Source organism: Theobroma umbraticum, unplaced genomic scaffold (assembly GCF_002168275.2).
Source record: "Theobroma umbraticum cultivar Fairchild unplaced genomic scaffold, ASM216827v3 scaffold_95.0, whole genome shotgun sequence".
Lineage (NCBI taxonomy): Eukaryota > Viridiplantae > Streptophyta > Magnoliopsida > Malvales > Malvaceae > Theobroma > Theobroma umbraticum.
Genome location: NW_018397257.1, coordinates 7,977,920 through 7,997,904, shown reverse-complemented (window position 1 = coordinate 7,997,904; position 19,985 = coordinate 7,977,920). Strand labels below are relative to the sequence as shown.

Here is a 19,985-nt window from a genome sequence, read left to right as displayed (position 1 = left end):
AAGAGTTCTTGTGATAAAGGAGTGTTGGGTGTACAGAGTATAATGAGGTGACTTAGAGAAAGATCAAAGTAGTTCATTAAGTACTCGGAGGAAGATAATTAGAGACAGATGTTAGATAAGGAAATTTAGAATAAGAATGAGATAGTTTTGAAAAATAGAAGATAAATTTTTATTAACCGCTTGTGTTTATTTATGTTTATTTATTAATTTTTATTTTTGGTATTACTTAAAACACATAAAAAATTTACTAAAACAAAGTTTTGTCATAGGTCATAATTGGGTCATAATTGGTAGAATGAAAAATAAAATAACTAACTATTTTTTAAAATTTAAAAAACCTTATAAATAAATTATAGAAAAAATGTATCATTAAATAAATAATGTTTTAGGTTCTGATTATTCAATATTTTAGATAGTTAGAATTGTCTAGAATAGGCTAAACATTACACAAATAATTATGTTCTTCATAAATTATTCTATCATAATTCATAAAAATTTTTACAAACACCAAATAATAACAATTAAAAAGTTTTAAAATAAGATGAAAATAAGTCTAAAATATAAATATTCAAAATCCGTAATTATTTTTAAATAAATCTTTTGAATTGAAATTTTTAAGTTTTCAAATTTTGCAGAGTAAAAATAAATTTTCAAAAAAAAATTATTTATAGATAATTATTACAAATAAAAAAATAATTAAATAAAAAATTAAAATTCTATGAATATAATGTCATAATAAGTGGTTAATTTAAACAAATAATAAAAATTTTTCAATGATGGAATTTCAAGAATGTTATAAGCAATAATTTTTAAAAAAATTTCTACATAAGAAATTTTTTTTTAATTTTTATCAAAAAGGTTATGAAATTTAAGAGAAATTTCAATATTAAAAAGTTTTATAATAAAAATAAATTTAGAAGAAACAGATAAAATAAGCTCAACATAAATAAATGTGTATAATCCATGATGTTTTGTAGGTTTATTCATTTTTCTTAATTTGAAAATCTCTTCAATAAATGAGTATAGAAATCAAATGGTGAGTGGGCTACTTAAGAAAAATGAATAAACCATAATAATAAATAAACCCATACCTGGTGAGTGGGGTAAGAAATGAATCAAACGGACCTGATCAGGATTGGCCCACAGCAGTCCACTCCTCCAAACGAAACAGTGTCGTTTTGCCAAGGATAGAACGACGTCGTTCAGTCTTTTTTTTTTGCGTCTCGTCCTTTCTTGTCAGACGGCGTCGTTCAAGCCCTTCGCTAAAATCCTCTTTTTTAAACTCTTTTTTACATTACGTTTCTTACTTCCTCTACTCGCCGCTGGTACTTCTTTCTCTCTTTCTATAACCTGGTCGGGAAACCTTGCTCTGGACGGCGCTGGTTGTCGCTAGTCGGCGCCAGAATCTTTCCAAATTTCCCTTTAATCTGAACTGTTTTCTCAAAAACTAATCCGATGCTCCTAAATCTAAACCTGAAAGTTTTGAAACCCAGAAAATCCAAGAACACTCTTCTTTCTTTCTGCCGATTTCTCTTTTGTTTTTGCGTTTTTTTGCTCTGTGATTGTGTTCCTTGTGCCGAGAGCTTATTAATTTATTGTCATTTGTCTTTCCTTTTTACTTTCGCAAATCTTCAATTTTCCATTATTTTTTCTTAATTTGATGTCGTGTGATTTTATTCTTGAGTGATTTTCGTGACAGTGAAGAGATCTTGTAAAAATTAGGAAAGAGCATATTTTTTAGAGATTTTGGCGTAGGTCTCTTTCTTTTTTTTGTTCTGCTTGATCTGGTTTTGCTTTGTTCTGTCTGACATTTTGTTGTTTGTGGGCTTGTTACTGTCCAAAGCCCACTCCTTCATTGGGTTTCTGACCCAGGTCTAAGATTTAAGAAATAAAATAAATAAATAATAAGATGAGATAGAATAAAGTACAAGTAAAATTAAAATTAAAAATGGAATTAAATCCTGACAAGTATGGTGTCTGCCTAATTAATATATATAGAGAATTTTAAGCAGGTAAAACTTTTTGGTTGAAAATTTTTATTTAATAGGTTTTAAGAGAAATGATACATGAAGTTTTATGATATGTACATTAATTGTGATTTAATTGTTCCTGATAAGTCTCATCTGAGTGATGAAGCATTTGTTCGGTGACGTGTTATCTCCTTTGTTTATCGTTTTAAAACTAAAAGCTTGACTTTTCTTTTTCTGAAAGAAATTAAATTAAACTTAAAAAGAATTATCATTTTATTTTTTACCATCTACAATAATAAATGGATTGCAATAGCAATAATAGGATTGGTAGAGAAATGAATCCGATACCTTATTAACTGTTTGAAGGAATAATTTGATGGATGTTAATATTCAGTCAAACTATAGTCCTTATAGGATACATATATAGATATCATATGTACTGGAGATATATACATAAATAATTGGAGTTGAAAATTTCCAAAAAAAAAAACAGTAGTCTCCTAGTCTTGATTTGCCAGATTTCAATACGTTTGAACATTGTATGCCTCCATAGCTACCCTTCTAGCTAGCTTCTTATACATTTATGCATGTTTTGGTTTGCATGAGACATGACTGCACGTTTAATAGATGGAAGAAACCAGCAATCTGGCCATTGCCTGAAGGTGGCATACGGCCATCGTGCTCAGCATTCAATTTAGCGTAGAATTATACAAAGCTTCCACTACTAATTAACTCTAATCCCCCTTGTCCTATAAATATCAACCTAAGAAGGATGTGCTAATTACTTCATCTCATCTCCATTAATTTGGTAATTCTAGAATGAACATGAGAATGTCAGCTGTAGCTGCTTTGGCTCTAGCCCTTGGTCTCATCCTTGTGAACTTCACAGGGAAATGCCACGCTGCTCTTCAGGTAGGATATTACAAGGACAAATGCATGTTAAAAGATGTTGAGGGCATTGTTTTCTCTGCAGTCAAAGGAAGATTCGACAAGGATCCAACAATTGCAGCTGCTCTCATTCGTTTACACTTCCATGACTGCTTTGTCAATGTAAGCACATTGCACAAATTTTTCTACATCTTTGGCTGCCAACACTTGTTCTTTCTGTTTGGTGTAGTCTATGCTAGCTATTAGCAAATCAATTAATACAAATTAATTTTCTGTTAAAAGGGATGTGATGCATCCATTCTCCTAGACGGTAAGTCCAGTGAGAAAACCGCACCTCCAAATCGAAGTGTTAGGGGTTATGATGTTATTGATGAAGCAAAGGGTGAAGTGGAGAAAGCCTGTAAAGGAGTCGTTTCTTGTGCTGATATCATAGCCATGGCTGCTAGAGATGCTGTAGCATTGGTAACAAATAATATACTATATCTTTTTCTTTCTAAAAGATTCAAAAATATTCAAAGCTAAGCCCGAACACTTGATGGTTGATGATGAATTCTGCTTCCCTTCGTGCAGAGTGGAGAAGGGCGATACAGTGTTGAGACGGGCAGAAGGGACGGGTTTGTATCTTTGGCTTCGAATGTAGATCTCCCCTCTCCAAGTTTCTCAGTTTCCCAATCCGTTGATGCATTTGCCAAGAAAGGACTCGATCCTACAGATATGGTTCTTCTTCTTGGTATGTTCTTTCTTCTACTTGAACATACTCAAACTAATTAATCTGAAGTTTTGAAGTTGAATTCTTAAGTAGTAACCTCCGTAAAGAGAAGGAGTGTTTCAGTCACATATAGTTGGGTAGAGATGAGTTCAAATGATGGATTAAACTGCATTAAGAAATATGTGCAATTATTGTTCTTGTATACTGAAACTTCCATGGCGTGTAGGTGGTCATACAGTTGGGGTTGCACATTGTTCTCACTTCCAAGACCGACTTTACAATTTCCAGAACAGCGGGGAGCCAGACCCGACAATGGATCTATCGTTACTTCAGAAACTGAAATCAATCTGTCCGCAAAATTCACCAGCTGACAGATCTGTTGACCTTGACCAGAATCCTCTGAGTTCATTAACCGTGGACAACTCCTTCTACAAACAAATAATTCTCAAGAGAGGAATTCTTCAAATTGATCAAGAGCTGGCCTTGGACCCCTTGACTAATGGCACAGTGGCCAGTATAGCCACCAGCAATGACTTCCCTGCCAAGTTCGGACAGGCAATGGTTAAGTTGGGAGCTGTTGGTGTCCTTACAGGCTCACAAGGGGAGATTAGGAAATCATGCAGTGTCACCAATAGTTTTCCCAACTTCCTCCATTTTTGAATGATTCTTTTTTTTTGCTTCAGATATTTTTGGGATGAATATTCCTTTTTGTTTTTCTTGGCTCTTGTTCTGTTTTGATGGTGTACTAACTTTTATCAAATAGCCATTTGTTTTGTAATAAACTAGTACATGTTTGAGTTCAATGTCTAATGAGGTGCTGTCTCTCCATTCCCAGTCATGATCATCTATGATGAAGCTGAAACATTAGTATTATAGCAAGATACAATAAAGAACTTGATTAAACAAAACAACTATGGAAAAATGACAAATCCTTTAATTAAAACAGCTGAGTTGCATAAATTCTTACATTTTTTGCTTATAGATACAATGGATAGTCCTGCCTTTCTGCATAATCCCCTCTCGGTTAAAATATCCCAATGGCCATAACAGGAAGTTATTGGGATTGAAACTTTTGTTGGAACTTGAGTCTCCGACACTGTCTACCTTAGTTAGCAAAAATAAAGCAGAATGTGACAACTAAATTGTTGGTAATGTCTCCAATTCAGTTTTCTATGTAAGGAATGAGGATATAAAGGAATGTTTGTAAAATTCTTAGTGTCTTTTGACCTAAGATATTCCAAAACCAGACAACCACGGACAAGTGCAAAGAACTTAGTAATCTTCACCTGTAGCAATCACCAACTTGGCATGGAAGAATATGTACAAATTACATAACACAAACCCACTGCCTTGACAAAACTTTATAAATAGCATCATCCTTGGGATTTCAAGCAACCCATCCAGCATATCATATATCAGGCAAAGCTTTCGAGTTTCTAATATGGCTTCAAGAACTTCTACCCTGAAATTCTTTTTTCTTCTGTTATCTTCATTTGCCATTTGCCAGATGGCCTTGGCAGGGGATCCAGATATTACCTCTGATTTTTTAGTCCCTGAACACCACAAGGAAGTTGATGGAAACTTCTTCACATTCACAGGGATGCGAGTCCTCATTAACGAAGACTTCCCTACAAATTTTACAGTCCTGAAAGCTAGCGTGGTGGAGTTCCCTGCCCTAGATGGTCAGAGTGTATCTTATGCTGTTCTTCAGTACCCAACAGGCTCTGTCAACCCTCCTCACACCCATCCTCGTTCAGCTGAGCTCCTTTTCCTTGTAGATGGCTGCCTGGAAGTTGGTTTTGTCGACACAACCAACAAGCTTTTCACTCAGAGTCTACAAGCCGGTGATATGTTTATCTTCCCAAAGGGACTTGTGCACTATCAGTGCAATGCTGATCCAAAAAATCCAGCTTTAGCGATTTCTGCCTTTGGGAGTGCAAATGCAGGGACTGTATCTCTTCCCAAAACCCTTTTCAGTACCAACATTGATGACACTATCTTAGCTAAATCCTTCAAAACTGATGTTGCTACCATTCAAGCTCTCAAGGCTGGTCTTACATCTAAGTAAGCATTAATTAAGAAATAAGCATTAAGCTCTCAAGGCTGACAGATCTCTTTGTTTGTGTACGGGGATTTTGGAGTGTTATCCCTGACTTAGGGGATAACAGTTTGAAATCTTCTGCTCTCTCTAGGGGAGAATTTTGTTCTCTCTTTTCCTCAATATATTGAACTTTCAAAAAAAAAGTAAGCATTAGTTAAGAAATAAGCATCAGCAGTTACTTCTATAGTACTGCTTGATTTGTTCTTAGATGTTTATGATTCCTTTTTCTTCATTTTTTCCTTGTTTGTTGTGAGTTTGTATTGAACTACCATCCCTCCTGATTAGAGGATTATGCATTTCCAATTACAACTAAATTGGTTCTCTCCATTTCTTTGCTTTACGAAAATTCATGTGATCGCAACATTCAAGGTGCAAATTTTTTCTCCTAATTTCTACATTGATGAATCTGAATTTTGATTATAGACTGATAATTACAATTCAATTTTACAAATCTCCAATAAAGGTAAAAAAGGGCAATTAAAAAATCTGTCAGTTTTTAAATAATTGAAAAGAAATTAAAGAAATAAGCCCTTTTTGGATCTTAACAAGATTTGATCATGACTAGAACTTGAACCCTGATCATCCAAATACTTTGCACTTAATCAGTCCAATAAACTCAAAGCAAAGCTATTTTAAATAACTCCATATTTTAGCCAAGGTCTGATAAAATCAGATTAGTAGAAGAAGAATTTCTCTTCCTCCACAAATCACATTCCAATGTCATGAAAATTTCTTTGAAAGATAATACCAAAAGTGAATCCATAATGAGGTAAAGGTTAAACCAGAACAGGCACCAAATTTTCCGACTGGAAAAAACCAACCCCAACTGTGATTCAGGTGCAAGACCTGCCTTGATCTTCTGCATTCTATATAACCTCTCAAATAAAGCATTTGCAAGTTGGCATTTTTGAGTCCAGAGTTTGTGATGACTATGAAATCAAGATAAAGTCCGTCTTGCAGCCTAACTATGAGTGGCAAAAGTTTGCAGTGGGGGTTTAGACCTTCTCTAGGCATGCGAAATGTGAAAATTTATAGCTGGGAATAACTCTGTAATGCCAGTGTTTTTTTTTCTCTCTCCTACGAGGGCTTCCAGCATGAAATATTCAATGCAGTCTAGAAAAAGTTCCAATCGACATATTAAGAATCTACTGGCATTGTGAACTCCTATCATGTTTTAACCTTATAGCCAAGAAGTGTGTTGATGCTTTGACTTGCAGTGAAGACCTTAGCTGCATCAGTGTTATCTTTTCATTTTGTTCCTTGTTCTGTCTCATCAGTTCGCCAGTTGTAATTTCAGTGTCAAAGCATGGAGCCAATGCATGCCTCGATTGGAAATCAACCTTCTGCTCTTAGGTTGTCTAATGTAGAAGAAAATCTTGTATTCTATGATTGAAATGCAGTGTATTTGTAATGCAGGTTAGACAATTGAAATGAACTTCTTAGTTCCCTTCTCTTAGTTTTTTCTCTCTGTTTTACTTTGGCGTTCAATGCTTTATACCTAGGAAAAACCTGGTTCTCCTTTGTCTGATCACAGATAAACCAAGGGTAAGATCCTATTTCCTTGGTATAAAACCTGAAAAGTATACCAAGCATATCCCGTGTTTTCCTTGGTAAAACAACAGAGAATCAAGGATAATAAGCTATTTCCTTGGTACTTGATCTCTAACAAAGTGTCAAGATAGCTAGAACTCAGAATATTATATGACTGAGCTCTGAGCAGAATTAAGTCCATTAACTGTTATTGCTTGTTGCTTCACAGATGAATTTCGATGTGTTTTCTAAATCAAGGAGCCAGATGTACTGTGACATATATTCACAACGCTTACAGTGTTCTCTTTTCTCCTTTGGCTGCATGTTTTGAGCATCAAGAACAACAAGTTAACATGAAGCTAACATAGTGGCTAGTTATATTTGTTGTAGAGTACTGCTTGGGAAATTCCTAGCTAGATGCCACCAATGTTGTTATCTACCCTCGAAGAGAAAAAGAAAAAAAAAGAAAAAGAAGAGTTGATATGGCAGGGTTTTCTGCCTGTTGAGGAATATGTGCTATTCTTTGTAATGCCTTTAAGGTCTTTGACCAGCCAAATGAAGAACCTAACAAACCATAAATACAAAGTCCTCAGTGATCTTCACCTGTAGGCACCAACAAATCGGCCTGCAGCAATGCTAGGATTGAAGAATTCGCGCAATAGAACTCCATAAATAAGCACAGCCATTCGAAGTTCAATCACCTCACCAGCACATCTAGTGTTAATAAGAAGTTACACACCAAAGCTCTACACTTCTATCATCAACTTTTCCACCATGGCCTCAAGAATTTCCACTCTGAATTTCCATTTTGCTCTGTTATGTACATTTAGTATTGCCCAAATGTCCTTGGCTGGAGATCCAGACATCACCTCTGATTTTTTAGTCCCACCAGACGCAAACAATATTGATGGAAACTTCTTTACGTTTACTGGGATGCGTGCCCTCGTTGATGGAGACTTCCCCACAAATTTTACGGTCATGAAAACAAACATGGTAGAGTTCCCTGCTCTAAACGGGCAAAGTGTTTCCTATGCAGTTCATCAATTCCCAGCTTGTTCTACCAATCCTCCCCGTACTCATCCCCGTTCAGCTGAACTCCTGTTCCTCGTAGCTGGAAGCCTGGAAGTTGGTTTCGTTGACACAACCAACAAGCTTTTCACTCAGTCACTGCAAGCTGGTGACATGTTCATCTTTCCTAAGGGCCTTGTGCACTTTCAGTACAATGCTGATGCGAAGAATCTAGCTTTGGCGTTTTCTGCTTTTGGAAGTGCAAATGCAGGCACTGTCTCACATCCGAGGACTCTATTCGCCACTGACATTGATGACAACATCTTGGCTAAATCCTTCAAAACTGATGTTGCTACTATTCAAGCTCTCAAGTCTGGTCTTGCATCTAAATAAGCCATGAGGACATAATAAGCAGAAACTAGTGCTGATTTGTTCTTAGATGCATTATTCCTTTTTGTTTTCTTATTCCCCTTTAGTTATTGTGATTTTGTATGGAACTAGCATCCCTCTTGATATGCAGGTATGCTTTTCCCACATGTTCCTGAATAAATTGACTCTCTTCATTTGTTATTGGAAATTATGTGATCTAAATGTTCGTGTGTGAACCTTACTTCATTATTGTTGAATCTATCTTTTAATTCCTGCCAAAGAGGAGGAAAATAATAGAAAAATTCACAAAGAGACTCAATTTGCAAGACAATAGAGAAAAGGACATTAGTCCAATCAGTCTCACTGCAGAATCTACCGAGAAAAATTAGAACTTCAGTCCACTGATATGGTTTATCTTTGCATTATCTTTCTGAACTCTTTGGTGCTTTCTTTGGCTAAAACATGTTTACAGCTCTCCAAAGCATCCAAGAACTTCCCCTGCTGAACCCTCAAATTTCATAGCCACATAGTTGGGTTGCACATTGTTTTCGACTAATGATCTGGTAGCTGCATTGTTAACTTTAACCAGAATTTTTCTGGGCTCATTTCTTGTCAAGAACTCTTTCTATAAGAAAATCCTATAAATTTATGATAAACCATAAATTTGATCTAACCAGTTTAATTACTCCTAAAATGATTTTAATCTGAAGTGTTCAACTTCAGCTACTCTTTTCTTAAGAATTTAAATTATCTTGAATCTCTGAAATCAATTTCTCGGGCCAATAATTCCCATATTGTCTTACGTGAGTTAGAAATGGATAATGGTCTTTGGCTTTATATTCTTTTTCTTGGTCAGTCCAAGAAAACACTAAGAAAAACTGTAAGCAACTAAATTACTTCCCAAACTGACCATGAAAGGTGAGAACTCAGCAATGCTAGCTTTACTCTTTTTTTTTCTTTTTCCTAAATATTCCATGCAGTCCACTGAATGTGAAGATTTTCCAGCTATTGTTTTGAGAATCGATTTGGGACTGTGAATACAGGTAGCTAGAACAAAGATGATAATCAACCTGATTGAGCTCTGAGCAGGATTGAGGCCATTGTTATTGCTTTTGGGTAATTTACAGATGAAATGAAACTTGTGCCTTCTGAATTGAGGAGCAGAAAGAATGTGATATTCACAAAGCCTAGCATACTTTCCTCTCTCCTTTGGCCTGCTTTTGGTTACATGTTTGTATCTAGGTTCAAGCTCAAGAACAACAAGATGAGGTACCTAAAATGGAAAAACCGGTTGGCATGTTTGTTGTAGACTGCCCAGGAAATTTCTAGCTAGATGCCACTAATGTAATTATATACCATGGGCATAACCAAAATTAGCAGAATGCTGCAACTAGCCGGTTGACAGGGTCTTCATGTATGTGCATATTGCTTTAATATTTTTAATGTCGTTGACCAGCTAGAGGACAATCCAAACAACCACAAATGCAAAGTACTTGGTGATATTCACCTATAGGCACCATCAAAACTGCTTGCAGCAAGTGCCAAGCAATCGCATAAACATAACTCAATAAATAGCACAGCCCTTCAGAGTTCAAAACACCTCATCCAGCACATCCCGTGTTGCAGTAAATAGTGAAACGCCAGAATTTTCATGTCTGTACATCAGAGTTTCAACCATGGCCTCAAGAATTTCCACCCTGAAATTCTTTTTTATTCTGTTTTCTTCATTTGCAATTGCCCAAATGGCATTAGCCGGGGACGCAGACATCACTTCGGACTTTCTAGTCCCCCCGGACGTGAAAGAAATTGATGGAAACTTCTTCACATTCACAGGGAACCGAGACCTGGTTGATAGTCCCACAAATTTTACAGTCACGAAAGCAAGCGCAGTGGAATTCCCTGCTCTCAACGGGCAAAGTGTTTCTTATGCTGTTCTCCAATTCCCAGCTGGCTCTATAAACCCTCCTCACAGTCACCCTTGATCTGCTGAGCTCCTTTTCCTCACGGCTGGTTCCCTTCAAGCTGGTTTTGTGGACACAACCAACAAGCTTTTTACTCAAACTCTACAAGTGAGTGACGTGTTTGTGTTCCCTAAGGGACTTGTGCACTTTCAGTACAATGCTGATGCAAAGAATCCAGCTGCAGCGGTTTCTGCTTTTGGAAGTGCAAATGCAGGCACTGTATCGCTTCCTAAAACCCTTTTTGCCACCAACATTGAGGATGGCATCGTGGCTAAATCCTTCAAAACCGATGTTGCTACCATTCAAGCTCACAAGTCTGCTCTTGCATCCAAGTGAAGATAGTTGCTATGTTCTCAAATATTTGTTGTGATTGTGTGTTGAATAACCATCCCCTCTTCATCAGAGGGTATGTATCTACAATTTGACATTCGTAGCTATAATTAATTATACGATGGATTGTTTCATGGTTTCTCTCTCCCTTCCCTTCTTGTGTTGAGCTAGAAAAAAAAAATCTGTACTTTTGAATTAAATGGATGATAAATTAATATTTTATAAATTAATAATCTTAATTAAATAATATTTTTGATCCATCTCAACTTGAGATTAATATGGTAAATTAATAATTTGATAAATTTATAAGATAATATATCTTTTTTAAAAAAATCACATACGTCTCACTTGATATATAAATTAATAATCTCCTTATATATCAGCATTATATATATACATGACTTAATTAAGAAGTTTTTGTAAAAGATGACTTCAATGTTACCTTTTTTTTAAAAAAATTGATGTCTCATTGGATCTTGTTTCTAATTTTTCTTAATGCATTAAAAAGCTTAATATAGTGTTCTTATATTACAGCGGAAAATTATATGATACAATTGTTGCTTTGTGTGCATCTTGATTGTATTTGATATTGTTGCTTAGCTCACTTGCAAGTTAAAATTTTTCTGGTATCTACTGTTACAATTGCTTTTAAGTACAATTTAAATTTTTTATATTATACTCACATAATACTTTACACATTTCTTCTGTCACTGTTAATTTTTTTACATCTCAATAAATCATTTTGTTTAGTTTTGTTTTTTAATGATGTTTTTGCTTGACTTAATGTTCATGAAATATACTAATTAAGTATATATTAAATGTAATTTTAATTTGTTACAAAAATAACTAGATTTATGATTTCTATTTAATAAGACTAATGACATTTATGAACTTGTTTTGGTTAGACAAAAACATAAAATAATGATAATTTGTAATTCGATAATTAAGTAATATTTGTATAATCATAATACATAATACATGTGTTAAATTCAATATTTTGAAAAAAAAAATAAAAAATACATCGATAAATTAATTTTATATTAATTAATGTATAAATTAATAATTTATTAATTTATTGATTAAATAATATCTCAATTAATTAATAAATTTTTATAATTTAAGGTATTAACTTATATAGGGATTTTGCCGTAGCGCGACAAGAGAGAAAATAGAAGATTACAAATTGGATAAACTTGAACAACAAAATGAAATAGAGAGGAGATTGATGCAATGGAGACAAATAGCAAAGCTTAAGGCAGAGCCTTTGATTTGAGTTAGCCTTGCGCTTGGAAAAAGAGTAAAACCCAACAAGCCCATCTTAAGCGGGACTGAAGGTCGCAACTGCTAATGCTTTGACCGAGCCAGCCACGACTAAAAGGGCAGCGTTTATTATTGAAACTAAAAGCGTTTCGAGGGAATCTCAACCCTTCTTACCATCAATGATGAAGGCTTAAGGCACTAGCCTCAACAGAAACAGATTGACTTCTGTTTTTTCTTGTTTTCCAGTTTACGTTATCTCCCCAGGTAGAGATATCGCTATCCACAGTCAAGAGGACCACTTTAAAAGAATTAAGAATCCTATGCACAGCTTAATTTCGAAATCTGAAGCAATGCAGAACAAAGAAACAGTATACTTGGTAATAACTGACATTATAGTGGCGTTGCAACCTCAACTGATAAATTGCCATGCCAGGTCTTGTACCACAATGCTAATCAACGATAATACTCCTTTCATAAAGCATCTCTCCTTATAAAAGGAGATTCATACTAAAATGTAATTGGAACATAAAAAAATGCCGGGATAGATTTAGAGCCATTCATTTGTACTACTCAAATATAAATCCCAGGGCTACCAAGTCAGTTAAAACTACAAAAAAATCACAAAGAACAACCATAACAGAAGCACTACCACCAAAACTGAAGGATAGGTTGCTATTATAGAAGGTGCTAGTTTACAGCCTTCTTCCTCTTCTACCACCCTTTCTACGGGTGCTGTCGGTGGGAATAGGAGTCACATCCTCTGGAAAAATAGAAGAGCCGACATAAGACTTTGACACTAATATGCCAAAGAAGATTATTTCTCAGCATCTTTAAATACTTTTAAATACTATCTGTTAAAAAAATGGCTTACCAATACGACCAATTTTCATTCCAGAGCGAGCAAGAGCCCTGAGCGCAGACTGAGCACCTGGACCAGGGGTCTTGGTTTTGTTCCCTCCTGTAGCACGTAACTTGATGTGAAGGGCAGTAATTCCAAGTTCCTGTTCAGTATTAAAAATGCAATTTGTCAACACCAACATACATTTGAAGATTATCTCTTGGGTAACAATCTAATATTACTAAAACTATAATACAAAATTGACAAATTCAGGTTTTTCTTATCAGATAAAGAGTAGCATATGACCTTGCATCTCTGGGAAACATCTTGTGCTGCAAGCATAGCCGCATAAGGTGAAGATTCGTCCCTGTCAGCTTTCACCTTCATACCACCTGAGAATCTCAAATTCAATCTTAAGAGAAAGCTTCAACAATATAGAGTGTCAAGAATGTAATTAAATGGCTATAATGGTGATTCATTGATATAAAACTTGGCACCCTTACCTTCCCTCTCCTTTTCATAATGACAAAGAGACACATGTTCATAGAAAAATAAGCATACTTGATATCATACCCACTAAATCTAGTTAGGATCTTCCACATGCCCACAATTACCAAACTATTCTTAAGCCAGTCCAAGTGCCACCAAAAATGATTTATCTCATATATAGGAAGGTTTTGTGAGGACCCAAGCAGGGGCGGAACCTCCTTGAGTGATGGGAGGGCTATGGCCTCCCAATATTTTTAAAAGGTTTTTCATAACATAAAAAAATTATAAAATTTTTTATACATTCTCTTAATGGTCCTCTCAAAATAATTTTTATTTAATAATTAATAAAAATAAAGAATAATAAATTGATTTCATATATCTCACTCAATTTTAAAGTTTTTTTTGTTTTTTTTTCAATTTATAATATTATTTTTTATTTATATTTGTTTATTTTTTTCAATTTTATTCTATTTGCTCACATATTCTAAGTTTCTATAAATCTTCTTTCCCAAATTTCTATAAACTATCAATCATATTCTTTTTCTTTCTTCTTTGTTATGTCATGTGTGGTATCTATCTTCTACTTACCATGTTCTTTCTTTCTATTCATAGAATTTATTTTCTATGATTTTAATATTTAAAATTAATAAATTTTTATGTAATTCTCAAATATAAGTTGTAATATTACATTGTTACTTAAAATTTCATCAATGTATCAATTTTTGTATTAATCCTGATTATATAAGAAGAAATTAACTTGATTATTTTTTTTATGTGCTTTACATTTTATATTTAGTTGAAATGAAATTATCTTGAATATATAGTATTTAAATAATTATGATTATATAAGAAGAAATTATTAATCTTATATATCATATTTAACTATTTATATTCTACACATTATAGTTTTATTTCTATTATCACTATTTTGATTGTTGATTAAATTTAACACATTAGTTTTTAAAATTTTTAACTCTTATTCTTCTGTATTTGCGACCCCCCCCCAAAACAAAAATTAACTAGCTCCGCCCCTAGACCCAAGCATCGTAAAACAAATTAATTTCAGATCAGGAAGCCACATTGAGAAATAGGTAAGAGAGAGCATTTATCTTAACCATAGAATCACTGTACAAAGTAAGAAAGAAACCAGTGGTAACCATAAAATCACTGTACAAAGTAAGAAAGAAACCAGTGGCAAAACACAATAAGACTTGAGCAGCTGGCATAATAAGAGACTGAATTAGGAATTCTTCTTCCCGCAATAATTATAATCCATTACTATGTATCAGCCAATATGATCTCTGGAGCATCTTATCTCCACAGTTTTTATTTTGCGAAGTTGTAATTTATAGGTATTTCAAATTAACCCTCCCTCCTCCCAACAAAAAAAGAAAAACTGGCAACTTACTACCAAATGATACGCTTAGACCTACAATTCTGATATTGTGCTTACCTGTAATACGAACCATAGTTTCTCTTCCAGACAAATCAGTCACATGCTGCAATTGTCAAAATACCAAAGGAAAAGAAACTAATCAAAATGCATGACTTAAATATATAGTGAAATAGCATGTAATACATATTATCAATTAAAACAATTCCTCTCTTCAGAATAAAGGATCATATAACTTACAATGAAAGTGTCATTAAATGAAGCAAATATGTGGGCAACACCAAAAACATGCTCTCCTTCTCGTACAGCAGGTCCAAGGTTCAGATTATCTTCCTTTGGCTCTCTAACCTTTCTCCTCGACTATACAATCACCAAAAGAAGAGTTTAGTAAGCAAGAACAGAATTACATCTACGAAGTTGACCCAAACAAAGGAAAATGCCATTGGTAACCACAGTATATATAAATGCATCACATTACTAACTACAACTACATTTTGCCCATAATATTAGATATATATGATGCCATATGATAGGATAGCGAGGATATTTACAAGATGTCAGTCAGTGAGCAAAACAGGGACAGGCAAAATTCAGATGCAGCTCACAGTTAAACCAGCAGAACTCGATAAGTAAATAATCGATAAGGATATATAATAAACAAACAGCAACCTACCAAAATGCTCTAGTATCAATGGATTTACATTCCATTTTAACTTTCTTCTGTTTCCTAAGCAGTTGCGCTGGAATCAAGATTTTGTTCGATTAAAAAAATAAAGGAGACACTCTTCATATTCAAATCTACACGAGATTCCTTACTTTTTCCTTACTTTTATCCGAGTTACCAAACTAATAGAAATAACGTAAAACAGACACAAAAACACCATCTTTCTCACATCCTTTTCCCGCGTTTACTCGGTAACCAAACAGATTTTTCATCGTAAGTCAAATGCATCAAAACAATCTAAAGCTTCTTCAAATAGTTTCGAGTACAATTCGAGCGCAAGCCAAAAAGAATCAAAGAAATTTCAATATATACATGTGAAAATATCCGATCGAAGAATCTAATGAATTTGCTTACCATGGTTCGAAGTTGGCAGAAGATGAGAGGGTTAGAGCGAGAAAGAGAGTGGACTTCGAGATAACGGAGAAGATGAGCAATGCTTAAAGCTTTAGATTTTATACAGCAGAAGGGGCTAGGGTTTTAGGCTGAGAAATTATAGAATTTATCAATTGGTCCCCGGGTTCTTTATATTTCTTTTAAATGGGTTCGAAACTTTTGTCTTTGTCAAATTAGATTTTCCAAATATCATTTTGTCCGTAATGTTTGGAGGAACGCCGCATTAGTCCCCAATTATTAATAATATTCATTTTGGTACTTAATTTTTAAATTACTATGTTGGTTTATTTTTTAATTGATATAATATTTTTAAAAGTGTTTGAATTATTTAAAAAATTTTAAATAAATTTTTATTATTATATTGTGTTCAATCAAATCTTTATATTTTTATTTTACATCAAATAAACTTTTATAATTTATAATTGATTAAATGTCATTAATCAAAATGACATCTATTGTTTTTCATATTCGCGTGACGTTAACGTCGAAGATTAAATTATCATGTGATCACATCAACATCTATTATGACATATTAGCACCATGTGACATAAAAATGGCAAGTATCATTTTAATTAATGATAATTGGTCAATCATTAATCATAAAAACTTATTTGACTCAAAATAAAAATATAAAAATTTAATTAAATATAATAAAAAAATAAGTACTTATTTAAAATTTTTTAAATAGTTTAAATTTTTTTTTATAAATATTATACCTTCTGTTATGAAATATAACTTAAAAGAATAACTATAGAGGAAGTACTTAAAAAGAGAAAAGGTATTTAGAGTGAAAAAATTTTATTCAAATGTGTATTTACAAATAAAGTGAAATGCTTATTTATAGACTAATAACCTCTTATCTAAATAAAATTTACAATATGAAAATAATATTAAGAGATTAAATGGATTAATTAAATATTAATCTTAATTCAATCTAATTTACATCCAAATCTAAATATGTATAATATAAATGAATATTCACAAAAATATCCATAACACCTTTTTAATTTTTAAAATGATTGCAATTATAACTAGATATATTCATGGTTGAGTTTATCAAGCTTTATTTTTTAAAAGTCAAGCCTAGTTTACTCATTCAAATATTATATTATTATTAAAATAATAATATAATGTTTTATAATAATATTTTGAAGTATATTTTAAAATTAATATTAAATAAAATATATTAGGTATTAATAAAATAATTCAATCGAAATAGACTTGAGCCTAAAAATATATGCTATAACCCCATTTGAATTTAGACCGAACTCAAGAGACTGAATAATTAACCTAACCATGAACTCAGCACATGTTAATGTCCTCTTGCAAGCACTCTAAAGGGGATCATAAGTATAATAAAAGAACTTCCTGCCTAATCTCAAACATTTTTCATTTTCATACATGTAGGTAGATTATAGAAAATCTATTCTCTCAAAACTTAAAACACAAAAAAAAAAAATCCTTTATTCTACCCAATAATAATGCTTTATAAGAATTAATGATTTTAATTCTTTTTCATTTATTGATTTTGTTTGTGGAATGAATTGTGACTGTTATTACTTGAATTTGAGAGGAAAATAATGTTTATAAAGATTTTAGCAATGATGAGAAATGCCTTTTTATATAAACAAGACCTCATCACTTAGTTGCCAAAGGGGACCCATTAGAGGTAAGATTATCACGGGTAAATATTAGGCATTTGTAATAAGATAGAATAACAAATAAAAAAAATAATACCTTCCATCCCTTGCTTGGTAAAGTTAATTATGAAAAGAAATAAAATGAAAATTAGATTATTATATCATTACACATGTGTAAGTTAAGATTAAAGGGTAAAATCTAAAGGATGATAAACTATCTAGTAAATATGCTACACTTAACTCATATTTTCTAATTTTTTTCTTAATCTTTTCAAGTTAAATTTATTTTTGTGATGAAGATAGAAAATAGTAATCTCTCCTATCTTCTATAGTCAATTTTTTTCTCATACTAAGTATTAATGAAAATAATTTGGTCGAAATATTTACAAAGTCCCTAAAATCATGCATTTTGTCCAATTTAGTCTCTACACTTAAAATCAAAACAATTTAATTTCTTAATTTTGAGAATTGCCTTAATTTAGTCTTTATTATTAACCGTATCTAATTTACCGTTAAAAGTGATGACATTAACATTGACATGACACCTTTTGGTGATATGGCACTAACATGATAATGTGGCTGCGCCATGTAACATCAATGTGATGATATGGTAATGTCACACGACATAGATATGATGACATAGTAATGTTGAGGTATTGACGCCATGTGACAGATCAAGAAAAAAAAAATTTTCAAAGAAAAATATACGCCATAACATAGGGACTAAATTGAACAATAAATGTATAGTACATGAACTAAATTGAATAAAATTAAAAATTTAGGGATTAAATTGAAAAAATTATTTGAAAAATATAAAATTTTGAATAGATGATACATATACCTATTAATAAGCCAAACCATGTTAAAATATAAAAAATTTATGGTGTTAAAAAATATATATAAATATTTTCTTACTTGAATATTTGATTCCAAAATAGGTATATTCATTTATCTTCTTTGCAAAAATTAAGTTTGAATTCCATTTCTATCAAAAAATTCTAATATTCCAAAAAAAAAATTCATACTTAAAGCTAGATTAGGATAAATAACTTGCATTATGTTGGAATAAAATAATATAAAAAGATAAAATAAATTATTCTTTCTTCTATTTATATCTATTTAAAAATTTGAAATTTATATTGATGCTACATGGCTGATTTAATTTTTAACTTTAGCTGAACTCAAATTGATAAAATAGATTTATTTAGTTGCAACTTTTATAATTTACAAATACATATTCTTTTGGAATTATTCAACCTTTACCTCATTTACCTTATATTTCTTATAAAACGATTTTATTTAAATTTAAAAATCACAATCAAATTCTGCTAAATTTAAATTATTAATTTAAATCTACAAAAAAATTATAAATACAAAATAAAATGATACAAATATTTGCAATTATATTCAACTCTCTCAACCATAAATGCAATTTTTAATCAAGGAAATTGCAACATAAAAATGTAACATGAAATATTAAACAAAATAAACCATAAAAAATAAACAAAAAATTGAAAAGGTAGAGTAGCTCAGATATTATGAATGTAATAAGAGATTTATCATGTCTAAATTGAATCGAGCAAGTTAGAACGAGAATTTATTTTTATAATCATCACTAACTCCATAGTCATTAAAGAGCTGTTTGGTTTTTAAATTAAAAAAATTTTAAAAAAAATCAAATTAGAATTAAGAAATGTAAATCTATCGTCATTGTCTTAATTTGTAACAATAAACAACGAATTAAACTTCAAATGAGAAAATCAAAGATAAATAAAGAACGAAGAAGAAAACTGAGGGGTGATCAATGAACAAAGTATCTACTGCCTTTTAAAATAAAATATTAGAATATTTTTATATAAGAGGAATTTAAACTTAATTTTTGCAAAACAGATAAATTAATATACTTATTTTGGAATCAAATATTCAAGTTAGAAAATATTTATATATTTTTCAACAACATAAATTTTTCACATTTAAATAACATTTGACTTATTAATAAGTATATATATTATCTACTTAAAGATTTGTATTTTTTAATTTTTTTTCAGTTTAGTCCCTAAACATCTCAATTTTATTCAATTTAATCCCTATATTATATATTTTTATTCAATTTAGATGCAATGACATGACACAAATTTTTAAATAAAATTTTTTCTCGATCTACCATGTCAGCTTTGTCATATCATTATGTTAATGCCATGTGATACCGTCACATCATCATATTATTGCCACATTTTCAAAATGTGTCATGTTAATGCCATGATAACACTTTTAATGGTAAAATTGAATGTCACTAAGAGAAAAGATTAAATTAGAGCAATTCTCAAAATTAAAAGATTAAATTACTTTAATTTTGAGTATATGAATTAAATTGAACAAAAT

The 19,985-nt window shown here is 32.0% G+C and overlaps 4 protein-coding genes and 1 pseudogene across 4 annotated transcripts; 4 read left to right on the top strand and 1 right to left on the bottom strand.

The window, feature by feature from the left end:
- Positions 1-2,520: 2,520 nt before the first annotated feature.
- On the top strand, positions 2,521-4,283 carry RHS18 (root hair specific 18). The gene is made up of 4 exons (XM_021423477.1): positions 2,521-3,020; positions 3,141-3,320; positions 3,429-3,588; positions 3,794-4,283. The coding sequence occupies exons 1-4, from the start codon at positions 2,790-2,792 to the stop codon at positions 4,225-4,227; spliced, it is 1,005 nt and encodes a 334-aa protein (XP_021279152.1). The 5' UTR covers positions 2,521-2,789; the 3' UTR covers positions 4,228-4,283.
- A 725-nt stretch (positions 4,284-5,008) lies between these two features.
- On the top strand, positions 5,009-5,828 carry LOC110412809 (germin-like protein 9-3). The gene has a single exon (XM_021423433.1). It carries the CDS (start codon positions 5,009-5,011, stop codon positions 5,633-5,635), a length of 627 nt encoding a protein of 208 aa, XP_021279108.1. The 3' UTR covers positions 5,636-5,828.
- Positions 5,829-7,972: 2,144 nt separating this feature from the next.
- Positions 7,973-8,599, top strand: LOC110412839 (germin-like protein 9-3). Its single transcript, XM_021423473.1, has one exon. The coding sequence runs from the start codon at positions 7,973-7,975 to the stop codon at positions 8,597-8,599; it is 627 nt and encodes a 208-aa protein (XP_021279148.1).
- A 1,652-nt stretch (positions 8,600-10,251) lies between these two features.
- On the top strand, positions 10,252-10,872 carry LOC110412825 (germin-like protein 9-3; annotated as a pseudogene).
- A 1,704-nt stretch (positions 10,873-12,576) lies between these two features.
- On the bottom strand, positions 12,577-16,057 carry LOC110412079 (small ribosomal subunit protein uS11z-like). The gene is made up of 6 exons (XM_021422512.2): positions 15,925-16,057; positions 15,087-15,206; positions 14,907-14,952; positions 13,271-13,356; positions 12,998-13,127; positions 12,577-12,886 (listed from the first exon to the last, which is right to left on the bottom strand). The coding sequence occupies exons 1-6, from the start codon at positions 15,925-15,927 to the stop codon at positions 12,819-12,821; spliced, it is 453 nt and encodes a 150-aa protein (XP_021278187.1). The 5' UTR covers positions 15,928-16,057; the 3' UTR covers positions 12,577-12,818.
- Positions 16,058-19,985: the final 3,928 nt, after the last annotated feature.

What these genes read in the sequence shown, in the direction of transcription:
- LOC110412809 (XM_021423433.1), top strand. Translation starts at nt 5,009, where the DNA reads ATGGCTTCAAGAACTTCTACCCTGAAATTCTTTTTTCTTCTGTTATCT.
- RHS18 (XM_021423477.1), top strand. Translation starts at nt 2,790, where the DNA reads ATGAACATGAGAATGTCAGCTGTAGCTGCTTTGGCTCTAGCCCTTGGT. An exon ending in CTAGAGATGCTGTAGCATTG is followed by an intron (nt 3,321 to 3,428) that starts GTAACAAATAAT and finishes CCCTTCGTGCAG; the next exon opens with AGTGGAGAAGGGCGATACAG. An exon ending in AGATATGGTTCTTCTTCTTG is followed by an intron (nt 3,589 to 3,793) that starts GTATGTTCTTTC and finishes CATGGCGTGTAG; the next exon opens with GTGGTCATACAGTTGGGGTT.
- LOC110412839 (XM_021423473.1), top strand. Translation starts at nt 7,973, where the DNA reads ATGGCCTCAAGAATTTCCACTCTGAATTTCCATTTTGCTCTGTTATGT.
- LOC110412079 (XM_021422512.2), bottom strand. An exon ending in AACTATGGTTCGTATTACAG is followed by an intron (nt 13,357 to 14,906) that starts GTAAGCACAATA and finishes TGAGATTCTCAG; the next exon opens with GTGGTATGAAGGTGAAAGCT. An exon ending in AATGAAAATTGGTCGTATTG is followed by an intron (nt 12,887 to 12,997) that starts GTAAGCCATTTT and finishes CTATTTTTCCAG; the next exon opens with AGGATGTGACTCCTATTCCC.